The 14,900-nt window shown below is 32.4% G+C and overlaps 1 protein-coding gene across 1 annotated transcript in view; it reads left to right on the top strand.

Annotated features, from left to right (window-relative positions):
• The window catches only part of LOC117114734 (plexin domain-containing protein 2-like), a gene marked incomplete at its 5' end in the record, with an annotated part of 12,668 nt that extends 4,569 nt beyond the window's left edge, over nt 1-8,099 (top strand). Inside the window, 8 exon segments of the mRNA XM_033258428.1 lie at nt 438-507; nt 1,598-1,720; nt 2,072-2,125; nt 3,973-4,037; nt 5,073-5,169; nt 6,019-6,120; nt 7,096-7,241; nt 7,971-8,099. Of these exon segments, the coding sequence (XP_033114319.1) occupies nt 438-507; nt 1,598-1,720; nt 2,072-2,125; nt 3,973-4,037; nt 5,073-5,169; nt 6,019-6,120; nt 7,096-7,241; nt 7,971-8,099 (786 nt within the window).
• Nucleotides 8,100-14,900: the final 6,801 nt, after the last annotated feature.

Genomic DNA, 14,900 nt, shown 5'->3' with positions numbered 1-14,900 from the left:
TGAGATACCAAGTTGAGTCTTATACTATGTGATTCAATCATTATCACAGAGTTTGGATGGGGTTTGCGGTGTTTTTTTTTTTTTTTTGGAGGTTTGCAGGGTTTAGCAATGTTTTTATACAAAAAATGGCATTTTTACCCAAAAAGTAGATTGTTACGAATGGAACATTATAATTTTTTTTTGACTGAGATACCAAGTGAGTCCTATACTACATGATTCAGTCACTATCACAGGGTTTGGATGGGATTTGCAGTGTGTTTTGGGGGGGTTTGCGGGATTTAGCAATTTTTTTATACAAAAAATGGCCTTTTTACCCCAAAAATACCCCAAAAATAGGTTGTGACGAACATAAAATTAAGATTTTTTTTATTGAGATACCAAGTTATTGACATACATACAGGTAGTAAAGAGTAAATGTCTTTCTCATCTATCCATAGAAAATAAGTTTGCCTTTCAAATTCATATTTTATGGACATGAGGTCTCAAGTGTATTACTGGCTACGGGAGGTAAGTATAATACATACAGCACAAACAAATAATAAAGCCCCAGTCCTGGGGCGGATTGCTATAAAACGGTCTTAACTGGTAGTCTTAACTCTTCAAATACTAAAGTCACTCCGCTAAGACCTTTGCTATAAAATGGTCTTCGTTTAGACCATGATGGGGAGTACTGAAACGCTAACAGGCACTGCCTGGTAACATAAAATTGCAGGGGCTGTTACACATTTGTCACCAGTACGTCATGCTTACTCAATTCATGTATAAACAATGCACATGTGTCAAAATGAACGTAACAAAGACTGGATTTTACAGATGCTGAAAAGTTTGTGGAATATTTGCCGTTCAATTCTTGGTCTTTGACGATCTGTGCCTAGGTCTATTACCTGTAATATAATGCTGTGATGAAAATGATTTAAGACCGTTTTAAGCCTCCTCCGAGTAGGCTTTAAATTTAAGATGGGTAACTAGTTAGACCGCGCTATAGCGGTATAATAACCAGCAGTAACGTCACAATTATAGCCGGCTGAGCGCTAAGACCATCTAAAGACTGCTTATAACAATCTGCCTCTGATAAGTTCTTATTTATTCCTATTTTTCCCCCAATACCAGTGAGATGAAAAGCAATGCAGCTACTAGTCCATTTGCACAAAATATATTGTTGCTCCCTACTTTAGAGTCATGTGATAAGAATTTAATGCATGAAATTAATAATAATAATGGTTGACTTAATATAGTGCATTTTGTAGAAGGCCTCTATGTGCTTAACATTATTATCCCCGGTCATTGAATCAAGCGTATGGAACACATGCTCAAACCCCTGGCAAGAATTCCATAATGTTGCAGCTGTAATAGCGCATTTTTTGTGTTGGAACCTACCAGGTACAAACTTGTACTCCTAGGTTAAGAGACAACTAGGTAAAGCTGTACGGGGAATTTTCTTGGTATCTTTACTAGGCAATCATTTTTTTGTAGATTTTGCCTGTAGATTAGTCTGGTAATGTTCATAATGATTATGGTTGCAACATACTGTACAGTATCCCATAGTGTACTTTAGTGACATTTTGAAGCCATTTTTTTTTCTACCGATTTCTTATAGGTTTTCTTTACCTGGGTTCATTTTTTCATCAATATTTGTCAGCTACACAGTATGTTGCACCATTAATGGGCAGCTTTGATCCTAGATTGAATGATAGCTCAATAATACGCTACGGAAATAATGGTAAGTGTTGTAAAGCCTTCTCAAGTAAATTTCAATCAGATTATCGGAGAGAATAATCACAATACTGAAGCGCTAATTTTAATTTTAGCGCAGTGTCCATTTTAAATACACGAAAAATAGAGTTCCAAAATAATGATAACATCCATTTCAGTGTTAGTTCCAAAACTTTCAAATAGCATATCATTTTGTGATCTGTTTACACTTTTTTTACCATCCTGTATTTCATCTTTAATTTATCTCTTGTTTATTAATTCAATTGCATACAATGTAGTTTAATGGACTTGCAGATATTGATGCCAATATTTGTTTTAAATGTTATGTAAATTATTTCAATATTTGATAACATTCTAGGAACAGCTTTCACAGTGGAATGGTCGCAAGTTCATATTCAGCACTTAGAATCTGGTAAGACATTTGGAATGATTTCTTACAAGATTGGATTTTTGAAATTCATAATACAATCAATATAATATTTTAATATTATAATAATTAATAATTATTTAATAATTATTATAATAATAATATAATAATATTTGAATATTATAATATTTGAATGTCTGGTAAATTTATTCCAGGTTTATGTACCGTTACATAAAAAATGCAATCTTACATTGATAATAATATTTAATAATTTAATTGGAAAGATTATATTTTTTGTTTACATTGCATGTTAAATTTTTTAGGAAGTCCTGTTTATGTTATAAAAGATATATTGTCTGTTGAAATCAGTGAACTCTTAAAAAATGGTATTACAAAATTGAATTACTCTTTTAAAGAGTTATCAACAATGATCAAGAAAAATTGTTGAAATTTACAGACTGTTTATGAAAATTTTTAAAAAAGATTACGACCAGTGTACCATGGTTATGATAAGCCTGTTATTTGGGGAGGAAGATATTTTCATAGTTCAGTTTTTATTTTAAAATTAATGCAAAGTAATAAATACAATTAAATATTATTATTTAAACTTAATAAGCTTTACACAGATGCAATATTTTTAATTTCTGCATGAATATTTAACAGTTGCAGTTCAATAGCTTAAACTGTCTACCTAACAAAAGTTGAAAGTTCAAATGTCACACCAGACTTTTAATTGTTCCATTCTGGATTCACACACTATTGAGTATACTGCGCATGTGCAGGTATACCCTATACTGTACAGTACTCGTGAAATTCATTAAAATGGTTCACTTCAGTATATATCATTTGACACGCATGCCAAGTACAGTGTGTTGACAGATGACCAACTTAAGTAATTATTAATTATTTAACATTACTGTAAGAATAGGATAGATTTAATCATTCATTCTTTTAATTAAGCAGAGCCTATCATTTTGTATGTTGAGTTTTATTAAAAGAAAAATTATTTCTTATCTATACTAGAGAAAATTTTAAGTATTAGAATGTTCTTCCAAATTCAATTGTTACCATAGTCACAGGCATGCATTTTCTGTCATTTTTGTTCATAGTTTATTAAAACATTAATATGAAAGTTGTGTTTAAATTTTGCATGATTCAGTCAGCATTACAATTGTCTGCATTTGTCTCAGATTTGTGTTATTGTCTTGTTTTTTAATCCTTGTATTACATTTTTAAAATTTTACTGTAATATCTGGAAACATACAAATACATTGGAGAATGTACCGAAATATAAAATAATACAGTATTAGTTAATTGTCATTTAAATTTTTAAATGAAAACAGTCCCACAAAAAATACATTGATTAATTTAAATAATTAATTAGTGCTTAATATGAGTTTTCTTTTATAGATAAATCAACATTCACTATCAATTATCAAAACACCCCTAAAAATTATGGAATAGGCTATCTTCCTAGACCTCATGAGAACTCTATTTAGTATTAACCACCATATTCTCAAATACATAGCGTAATTGGTTGAAATAAATAATATAGTATACATTTAAATATCAGAGGCAGACAATTTACCCATGTATGATGTTGTAATTATGCACAAAATAAATCTTAAAATTGTTAAATAATTAAGGAACAATTAGGACATATAATGAATTTCCACACCAAAACCTCAACATAATGGATGGAATGGAATAGATAAATAAATATTAATTAATAATCACAAACAGTTTTAATTACAAGTTAAGTGTTGTCTTTGTTTCATATCATCCAATTATGTGTATTCCAGTTTCATGTTTTTTTTAAATGTTTTTCATTTGTGCTTGCTTGTCATGTGACTAACCATTTCTTTCTGCTGTTAATCGCCTGCGGCCATCAGCTGGAAGCTTCACATTTCAAACTACTCTAATGAACGATGGGCGTATTTTATTTGCATACAAAAATGTAAGTAGGCTTACACCCGATTCACACAAGATAAAATGTTACATGAATCGTATTCTAGAGAAAATGTAATACCTGTAACCGAAAAGTCCACTGATTAATCTCAGATAAAAAAGTATTTAAGTAAATAAATTAAATAAATAAATACTGAAATACATGCCATCGTGTTGGGATTCAATATTTTTTCATTAATTATGTCATCATCAGGAATTGTATTTGTGTGAACGCCTATTCGTATAAGATTAATATGCCGCCTGTGTGATATCCATGCAAGAAAAACAGATAGTTCAGAGGCCTGTAAAACTCTCAAGATATTATTTAGCGTGGTTCTGCACATACTGTACTGACAGGATTCAGCTTATATTTTGCTGTGATGTCGCAAATATCTTTTACTGTCTACATATTAATGTCCCAAAGTTATTAATTTGCTTAGGTGAAGACGATAGTAACTCGGTATAGATATCTTAGGTAGTGCATGTGACATTTAGCACGCATCCCATGTAAAATTTTGTATCGTGTGAATCGGGTATTAGGTTTGAACAAGTTTTGAATTATGAAATTTTTGGTAAGATGATTGTCTACTATCAGTTTCAATTGATATTTGCATTTCAGAACATGTTTCATACTCCTGTTTGAGTATTTAAATATTAAATAAATGACTTGTCAGGAAGATGACTAGCACAAATCTGAATAAAAAATTTAATATTTAAATATTCAAACAACATTTACCTTTTATTTGTTTTGTAAAGCGCTGTAATATCCTTGATAAGAGTGCTCTATAAATAACTGCATTATTATTATTATTATTATTATTATTTTAAATAGTCATCATGTTTTCATATACCATATTTATTTGAATTCATATTATTGCTCACAAATTCTTTATTCAGTCTAACAAGCCAATTTTATGATAGAACAAAAGCATATGATCTTACAAAATACGATTCCTTCCAATGCATACACATTACCTAAATTGAATTTTGTATTGTAAATGTGGATAATCTTATTTTCTCTACCCTCTATCTATTTCTGCATTAGATTCCATTGCCCCTTAGTGAGATTGGTGGTGGAAATGGGCACAAGGTGACTGTTGGCGTGTCAGATGCTTTCTATTACGATGAACCTCTGACAGAAGGTAATTTGGCATTCGTTTTACTACTGTACTATACTAATCAAAATTTCAAAAGTATGAATAATACTAATGTGTTGTGTAGAACAGGGGGAAGTGCTTTGGGTGGGCCAGCTTGGTTTCAGGCCCAGCTGTTAAGGACACCTGCCTCTGCTGTGAGCCACGGAAAAATGTAACAAGGAAATATAATTATTTTCCAAGCCAGAGCTACAAAGTTCTTTCTAGCTCAAACTTTAAAAGTTAGTCAATGAACAGATGTATAAATCTTGGAATAACAAGGCAAAGTTTGAATTCAACACCCTGAGACAATGTGTGGATTTAGAGGAAGCAGAGTTGCTAAACAGGCTTTAGTCCCCTTAAATTTTTATGATATTGAATAAATTCTATTAATCAAGACCATGAGATTACTGATGCAAGCTTTGATCTGAATTAGCCATTAATTGAAGAGTATAAGGTTGCCAACATCCACCGAGAATTTTATTTATTTTTAACTCATTTTACCAGGATAACGCTTCAGTGGTATATCCAACATTACAAGATATTGAAAAGTATTATACAATGTTTTAAAATTGTTCTGGAATAATTGCACATTGCTAACAAAGTTACAATAATATGTTATACATTTGGCCATTATATTTATGTTTTTTGTTATTGCTTTGCAAATATTTTTAATAATTTATAATTTATATCACGATTAGAAACTGCCAGTATTGATGGAATTAAAGATAGGAAATTCCAACATCTAGCACCAGTAATCTTGTATTGCAAGCATACGTAGGGAATGGAAAAGCCTGGAGGTAATGTTGATAATATATGGTGGTGATATAAATGAAATGATATAAAAATTTTTTTCAGGCTCATCATTGTATAAGAGAACAATCTATCGGTATGACACGTTATCGTTGAATGAGACGTTGGTTAAACCCTCCAGTGGATTCATTCTAACACCATTACCAAGTAAGTTTTCCAATTTTTTGCAAATTAATTAATATTATTTATTATCATCATTGTCCTCATACTTTTATATTATTACTTTTTTTCAAATTTTATTGTTAATATGTGGGCTGTCATAACAAAATGAGTCTTGTATAAAAAATGAAAAATTAGCGTTCTTATATTAGTTTCCTATCTTGGGTTTTATCAACTCAGAACATTTTTTATCATGAAATATACACAATTACCAGAAAATTAAAACCTAATATTTGTGGAAATATTGCTTCATATATATTTTAATGAATATATCAAATTGACCTGGCATACAACAAGACTCATTTTGTCACACCACCTCACATATATTACATAATTGTGAGGTGTTGTGTCCCCTCACATATATTATGTCATATAATATGACATATTATGTCATAACATGAGAACAGCTTAGCTCAGTCGGCTAATCTGGTGGTAGCCACTGTGTGTGCGCTGAACCGTGGAGATTCCCATCATTGCCTCTCCTTGTGTTTCAGCTAGAGGGCTGAAATACAAGTTACAATAGCGCACCGTCTTTCGGATGAGACGTTTAAGCCGTTGGTCCTGTGTGCATTATGGCCCATGTGCACGTTAAAGAATGCAGTACACTCTTTGAAAAAGAGTAGGAAATAATACCACTGGAAATAAGTCTTCTTCTAGACTTTCGTGGGCTATCCTTGGTGTTTACACCGAATAAATTCAATCAATCAATCAACTATTATTGTTATATCTTGTTTTAAATGTAGTTATTTATCCAGTTTATCTGATCATTTGGGACCCTCAGTGTTTTGTAACAAGATTTGTGTCTGTTTATGAGGCTTTTTTAGGTGTGAGAACATTTTTCTTAAGTCAGAATTGGAACTAAGAAATTGGGAGCCAAGAACGCCCTACCACAGCCCAGTTTCACTCATGTTGTAGTGGTAGTCCATGTCTATTGTCATTAATCTATGTCTATTCTCTTTACAGCGTGCACTCAGCAAAAAAGCTGCAGTGACTGTTTTGGCGGAAATGTTGATCCATCTTTTGATTGTAAATGGTGCCCTACTTTGAGCCGGTGCTCAAGTGGTTACGATAGACATCGACAGGATTGGATATCCAACAATTGTAATCTGGTAATAATCAAAGAATTATTTTAATCATAGACTAATTTGAGTAAGGACAACATGTTTGTTACAGTTCACTTCAGTGACTGTCATTGATACATCAAATGTTCATTACATACATGGCCGAAATTATCAATTCGCGAAAGTTTTGTTCCGCGAAAGTTTCTGGTTTTACAGTATATAATATGAAGTGACCATGTTAACCCCAGATGTTAACTAAAACAATTTAAATTAACTTTAAAATAAGTGATGATTAAGGAATGTCCGCATCTATCACAAAATTTTAGCATGTACTCTATAATCTGGTTTTCCCTATATGTTTGTCTATATGCTTTTGTCATCATTATAAACAAAAATTATTGACTTATTATTATTTAGTTAAAAGTAGTGTGTCTTTCATTTGCAAATATCTTTCTAAAGTTAAAGATGTAGCAATATTCAATATTATGCAAATCACAGCCTCGCTATAGCCTTTTCACAAATATTCCTAATCCATGTATTACACTTTTTTTTTAATTTAATAATATTGTATCAAATTATATTAATAAATTATATTAATTATATTGTTATACATTATATTATATTATATTATGTTTTTGTTGTATGATATTATGTTGTATTTATGGTATGTGTTATTATGTATTAAATTACGTTTTATTGAATGTTTTATTAGGTTGTACTTTATTTATTTTCAATGTTGTTTTGGTCATCATCAGAGCCATGGTTTGTATATTTCAGGATGGTGTTGATAATACTAAGGAGTGTGATGGTAACTCAGATTCTAAGACAGGGTTGATAGTGGGCATGGTGTTTCTCATCATATTGGTTGCAGTTGTCATTGGGTTGCTGGTGTTTGCAATTATATAGCGTTATGTGTTTATCCTTTAATGTTTAATGCGTCCTGTACTGTACTTAATTATACTGTAAATTAGCAAAAGCCCCATTTCAATATAGGACAAAAGGATATACAATAATCAATAAACACGTTATATTTTCAATGCGGATTTTTTGGGCTCAGTACGGACCTGTCTCTTATACACATCTAGATGTGTATAAGAGACAGTCATATATGATTGTAATTACTATTGATTAATTACTCAATCAAATAATTATCATTCTTAATCATAATTAGGTACAAAATGAAAAGAAGTAATAAATTTTTTAAATAAACTTGAAAAATAAATGTTATTAAAAAATTTTATTATGAAATTGCTATTCATATTGTTGTTGATACTACTATACAAATGCATATTTAGCCCTCGGAAAGATAGTTGTAGTAGGCTACAGTCTCCATATCACCGTTGGGCTCTAGATTTCACAGTTCCCCAAATCTAGAGCACTCTTTATTTGTTTTATATTCCTCATGCATAGATTCTATGAGACCTAAAAACATAATGAAAAGAGTACCCACCAAGTAGGCTTACTTCCTATGGTCTAGGCGGTCAAAAGGCCATTGTCTTTCATAGATGTTGTGTCCCCTTTACAATCTATGTGTGTCATAAATTACACATCAATGTTATAAGTGGGTCCTAGAGATAATATTGCAACAATGCAAAAAAGGGCCATCATTTAATGTGATAGTACCTTTTTTCCCTTGAATTTATGTACTATTATTCAACCTACGTCATAGGAGGGATGGTTGAAATTATTACCCGCTATTTAACCAATCAGATGCCTGGATTGTATGAGGTATATAATACAGTACAATGTTTTATCAATTGCCTTTGTGTATTATCTGACTTTACTATCATTACTGACTACTAATTTTGCAATGAATCATATTTTTTAGGTAAAGATGGCCATTTCTAGAGAAAAGTCACCAGCAGAGGATAAGTACAACATTACTAAAGATGATGCTGTTGCACAGGCTCATGCTGATGTTCAAGCTCCTGCAGTATCCCAAGCTCACTCAGAGGCTGGTGTATCACCGGTGGTTATAACTAATAACATGAACCCGGGTGATGTATCGCATGCTTAAACATTGTTACTCCCTTGCACACTAAAGCGGCAGTCCCATAAGTGATAATACCTTGTTTCAGTACCTTCTTACTTGGCATGTCTGAATATATGATTCCGTACACAGTATCACAATCACAGGATGTTATATGCATAGGGTGATACCATGGCCTAGTTCACACTAGAGCATTCTGATCCTGATCTTTTAAACAACCAATCAGATGCCAGCATTTCCCATTCACAACAGTGTATTTCTTTCCTACCAATTTCCTCCTGTTATTATCACCCAAAATCATGTTTCGGCCTTCCTTGCATATGTAATATTTTCTATTGTTCTTATGTATTCAGTCATGTATTTTTTATTTATTTATTTATTTTTTTTTGTTAGGGCCTGAAGATTTTAATTGAATAAGTCTGAAGAAGTGCCTGTGTTTCAGTGTCCAAATGCCCTTGCTCAAGTGAACAAAGGCCTACATAAGGGGTAATTTTGAGCTGGTGAACCATCAGCTTCTCAGGGCACTTGCTCATAGACCAGAAATTAATAACTGTTAATTATCCAAAACATACTAAAATCTACCACACACTTTGGAAGGATAAGTTGTAAAATCGGAAGGATGTTCTTCCATTCATTGAAATCTTTGAAACAATAACGCAGGTTGCACAGATGTGAGACGTTTGGAGGCCAAGTTTGTTTTCACGCAATGTGTAGACTTGCAACGGTAAATACTGACCCTACAGCGCTCGCCTTTTGTTAAAATGTAATTTGTGTTAATCCAGTTAGTTAACTAGTCCAGTTAGTTAATACCTAGCCTAGATAGCTAATTAGTCCAATTAACTAAATAATTTAAATAATGTAGTTAACTAATATACTTCCGTTGACCAGCCAGCAAACACAGAATGTTATTGTAATGTTTGCGAACTCTGTGAATAGGAATGTCAAAAATTATTGTTAATACCAGTACAATGTTACAGCAAATTTGCAATGTAAATTTAGGGTTGTATGGGTTTTGGAAAGTTATGGAAACTGATCTCAATGTTTTCCACGACCTTGAAAGTCATGGAAAATAAAATTGTTTATGGAAAAGTTATGGAAATATTTGACAATGTGGAAATTAAAATAAATTGCTTTTACTTCGCATCGGAACAACACTGCTGCACGCCCAGAAAATTATGTTGGGCAATTTATTTTCAGTGATATATGGTTTTGGAAATTTTGATTTATAGGTATGAAATTTACGGAAAAAATAGGGAAATTTTTGTGAACCAATGTGTATGAACCTATATTTATTTGTGAAATTATGATGTAAATACGTATTTATGTTTCTGCAAAAAAGTTTATACACCAAATTGCAACGTTAGTAAAACATAAAATTGTTAACTGGGTAGTCAACACATCCCATTTAATTTTTGAATATATTTTTATCAGATATATATTATATTTTGTGACTGTTCATGTTATTTATCACTATAACTTTGTTATTGATATTTTTAATCATTGTATGCTCAAAAATTGTTATATATTTTCTACTCAGAAATTGTTTTGCTAGCACAACATCTACTCATCCTTGGTGAAAACATGTTTATTTTGGGGATTTTTTTCATCCCAATTATGTCTCTTTGTAATTATGTCTCATTGCAATAGGTTAATATAGCATCCTATCAAATTGAGCTTGAATTGTGAAGGGTGAATTCCAATCAATTCCATTTCTTATATACGAATAAAGCCGCGTTTGCACTGGATTATCATCCACTTATGCAATACAAGTTCCAAGTTGGAAGATCTGGTTAAAATGAGTTTTCTTAATAACACATTGAATTTAATTTTTCTCATACCCATTGTTACTGATTTCTGTGAGACAATTGTTAATAAGGTAGTAGAGACATGAATTTGCAGGAGATAGGGTATTTTCTTGCATGCAGGAGTGTAGAAGGCCGACTGTCCTGATTTTCTGGACACTCCTGCAACTTTCTGGAGACTAAGGACCCCTTGAAATGCAACTGTATTTTGGGTCTTATTATGGTTCAGCTGTGCTTGCTTTTGGATTTTTTGTTTAAAGTCAAATGCTGTACATACCATTATTTATACATTTCTAGAGATTGTTGCAAACTTAAAATGTGAGAAATGCTATCACAGTAGTAGATTGGAAGTGGGAAACTAACAACATTATTGTAAGTGTAGTGGCAAAGATTGCAAAAGTCTTTTTATAAATTCCTCCAAATAACAAGATTTTTTTTTTATAAGAAAAGTAGATGTATGGTAGAAGGATTATGCAATTATTAAATTAAGTTACCAACTTGGTATAAAATGTGACTCAAATGCACACTCTCAAACAAAATACTTTTCTTACACTGTGTGTGTGTGTGTGTGTGAAATAAATTGCATTCCAATGGTTACTGACTGGTGTTATTGGTTACTACTTAATTTTAAACAAATTTAAATGTTCCATTGTTATGCTTAGTATGGCTTAGTTGGGATGGCTGACTTTTGTACAATAATGTGAGGTGTGTTTAGAAAAGAAATTCTAGATTTGTTTTGAAGATGCTAGGAAAAACTGTGCAAATTAAGTTAATTTCTATATAATAAATTATTGTCACCTTGAGTAGTTGTATAAATTTGAACATTATATGCATCTTAGAAAGAAAAGCATTGTATCTATTCATTGATAATAGTAGCCTACATACTATTATCTTTTTAGACCTACACCAACTCACTGGTACATAGACATAACTTCATTAACATACATAACACTAATAAATGACACCGGCTCTGGCAAAAGCTGCGGTTTGTCGCAATTTATAATTTCGCACAAACACCCAAAACGATTGAGAATCAGAATTTTGACCATTTCATGTTTTTGCATTTTATAAAGGAAGATATATTGAAGAAAAATTCAGCAAACTATCAGTTACTAAATCTAACACAAAAATATATTAAAATTATTTTTAAATACAAATCTTAATAAAAACTATTGATTTTGGAATCTTTGGAAACTGTTTTCTAAAAATTGACATGGCTGATATCCAATGAAGTAAATTCATAACTTGGCTAATATTCAACCAATTCCCATCAAATAATGACTGTTCTAAAAAGAATTCATGCAAGAATCTAAAAATACCAACAACGAAATTTTGAATTTTTTTTCCACAAATGGCTGGTTGTGCCAGAGCTGGTCACAAATATATATATTCATAATGGACATTTGGAATTTTGTAACACATAATACGTACAATGTTGCACAATGACATCGTTTGCACTTGTTATAGCGCCCTCATGGTTGGTCTAATTTTCATATAGCATTATGACAAACTTAATTTTCTTTTTTAAAATATTACTGTACAGTGCAGTTTGGCAAAGTGTGATCCGCGGGCCACATGCGGCCCGAGAGTTGTTTTCTTGCGGCCCGCGGAAATGAATTTAAAAACCTATGTTTGGGGGCCCGCCAAACATCTTCGGAAAGAAAACACCTTGTTTTTTATGTCCCGACATCGATCATCTGTAAAGAGTAATATCAAAACTGAGAATAAAGTGGTATAAAAGCAGTGCATGTTGGTTTTGGGAAGTACATTACAAACATCAAAGTTTGGGTGCGGCCCTCGGCGTTAAATCAAAAATTCTGTTTGGCCCTCTGACCGATTTTTATGGCCATCTCTGCTGTACAGTATAGTGTAACACATATGTATAGGGGTATTAAACCATAAAGCATGTACCACCAATTGCTACGTATCCCGATATACTGTAATTTAGTTTGGCAAGATATTATTTTTTGCTTCATTTAAATATGTGTAGTTAATTATTGTTCAAAATATGGCATAGTAGGCCTACATTGCTGACTAATTGGGTCTATATTTTCAAGGAGTAGGTAATGTTGTTAAAATACATATGGCATATTACTCATATTAACTCCATGGTGAAAATGAATCATTTAATATGTATACAATTTTAAAGGGATATGCTTATATATCATTTGTATCTGATGTATTTTGGGCAATAAGAAATATGGAATATTTTGAAAGAAACTACAGTATTCTATTGTCTTTTGTTTAATTCAACTCATGTGCACTTCTTACGAATAAGATTACCGAACTGAACACAAGCATATCTCATGGATACAGCAATCCTACACGATAAAGATGAGAATGACAAGAGAGACCAACAAAACACGAAACCAGACAGCGGTATTTATGGGGGTGCGCAGAGCTAAAAAAAAAAAAAATCCTGGATGTGCAAATGTTTTCCGGGGGCTTTGTGCCCTGGATCACTTTCGAGATATATTGAGCGACATCCGACCACACCCACTTGCGCTCTAGTGCAAAACCTAGCGCCACCCCTGGTATGGACTCATCTACCTTTAATTCCTGTATTCGCATTGGAGGGGTTGCAGTTCTGAATGTTGCCAGCGGGTATTTCTGGGCATCTAGAGGTGCCATTAAAAAAAAAATGTGCTCATCTCCAACCTATGTTGGGGCTGAGGTGGGTGGAGTCTATCTCCGTCTACCTTTAACTCCTGCTGCATGCATCCTTTTGAAATATTGACTATAAGACGTTAAAACCGAGAAACATTCTTTTACTTTATTAATTTTTTTGTGCCCTTAGCTGGATCGTAATATCAAGGCTCTGCTGTAGAGTTTTTTTATTAGTATGGCTTAAAGATTGAACTTTCACTAAATATTGACAACCTCGCAATGATATTTTAAAGGCTTTTATATTTTGGAATGATTTGAGAGCAAATAAGCGTACTGCTTACATGTTTTTAAAGTTTCTGAAATTATTGTCAACTGCTAACACAGAGGCAGTGGCATTGTTAATTTATTTTGCAGAAAGTTTGTCATGCTAAACTATTCAGAATAGAGAGTACATTTCCGAATATCTACAAAAGAAATCACCTCGACGTCCCTATTAATTCATTTTATAGCGCGATATGCTGCTCTTATAATGGTCGGACTACTTGCAAATGGATTGTGAAACGGGAGCTACCTGCGAGGAAGAGTCGCTCGATTGCCATCCGTTCAGTCACCGTTTACATTTTGTGGGACCTTGGCAACGTCACCCATTCATTTTGTTGCTTGGAAACCGATTATAAAATGTTGCTTTTAGCATGTTTTCATAGCATGGTCATTTTGAGGACACTATACAATAATAATAATAATAATAATAAATAATAATAAAGTTTTGTTACCCATGTTAGCATATCATTAACATATAAACCCAATTTCTTTCATGGTTTAAATTACACATCAACAGTCTGATAAATTGAATGATGATAAAATGTTATTTTAATAACGATGAAAAATAATGGGTACACACAAGGGACAGCCGCAGCATTCTCAGTTGCGCAGGCTTATAGTTAAGGCTGAAAAGACTATCTAAATAGGCCTATTAAACAATGTCAACAAATTTTTAATTTCAATATTTGCGTGCAGCGTATAAATTAGGTTTATGCATAAATCGTCATTTGCGTCCGTGCATTTCATTACAGTGCGTAAGGCCTACTAGTTAGGCCTATGCTTATCATGAATGTATGTTTCAATAAAGCTTTGTCAATATAACATTTTAAACAATCCTTCCATCAATCATTATCAGGGGAGGATGCAGGGAGCACAGATGTTCGTCTATCCTCTCCCCCCCCCTCCCCAACCACCTTTAAAAAAAAAATAGGAAAGAAAGAGAAGAAAAGGAAGTCCAGAAAGAAAGGAGAACGTCATCGTAAGCCT

This window comes from Anneissia japonica, unplaced genomic scaffold, assembly GCF_011630105.1.
Source record: "Anneissia japonica isolate Jap-2015-1 unplaced genomic scaffold, ASM1163010v1 scaffold199_len4679917_cov187, whole genome shotgun sequence".
NCBI lineage: Eukaryota > Metazoa > Echinodermata > Crinoidea > Comatulida > Comatulidae > Anneissia > Anneissia japonica.
Note: the sequence above shows the minus strand (reverse complement) of the source record. Positions and strands in the feature narration are given on the sequence as shown.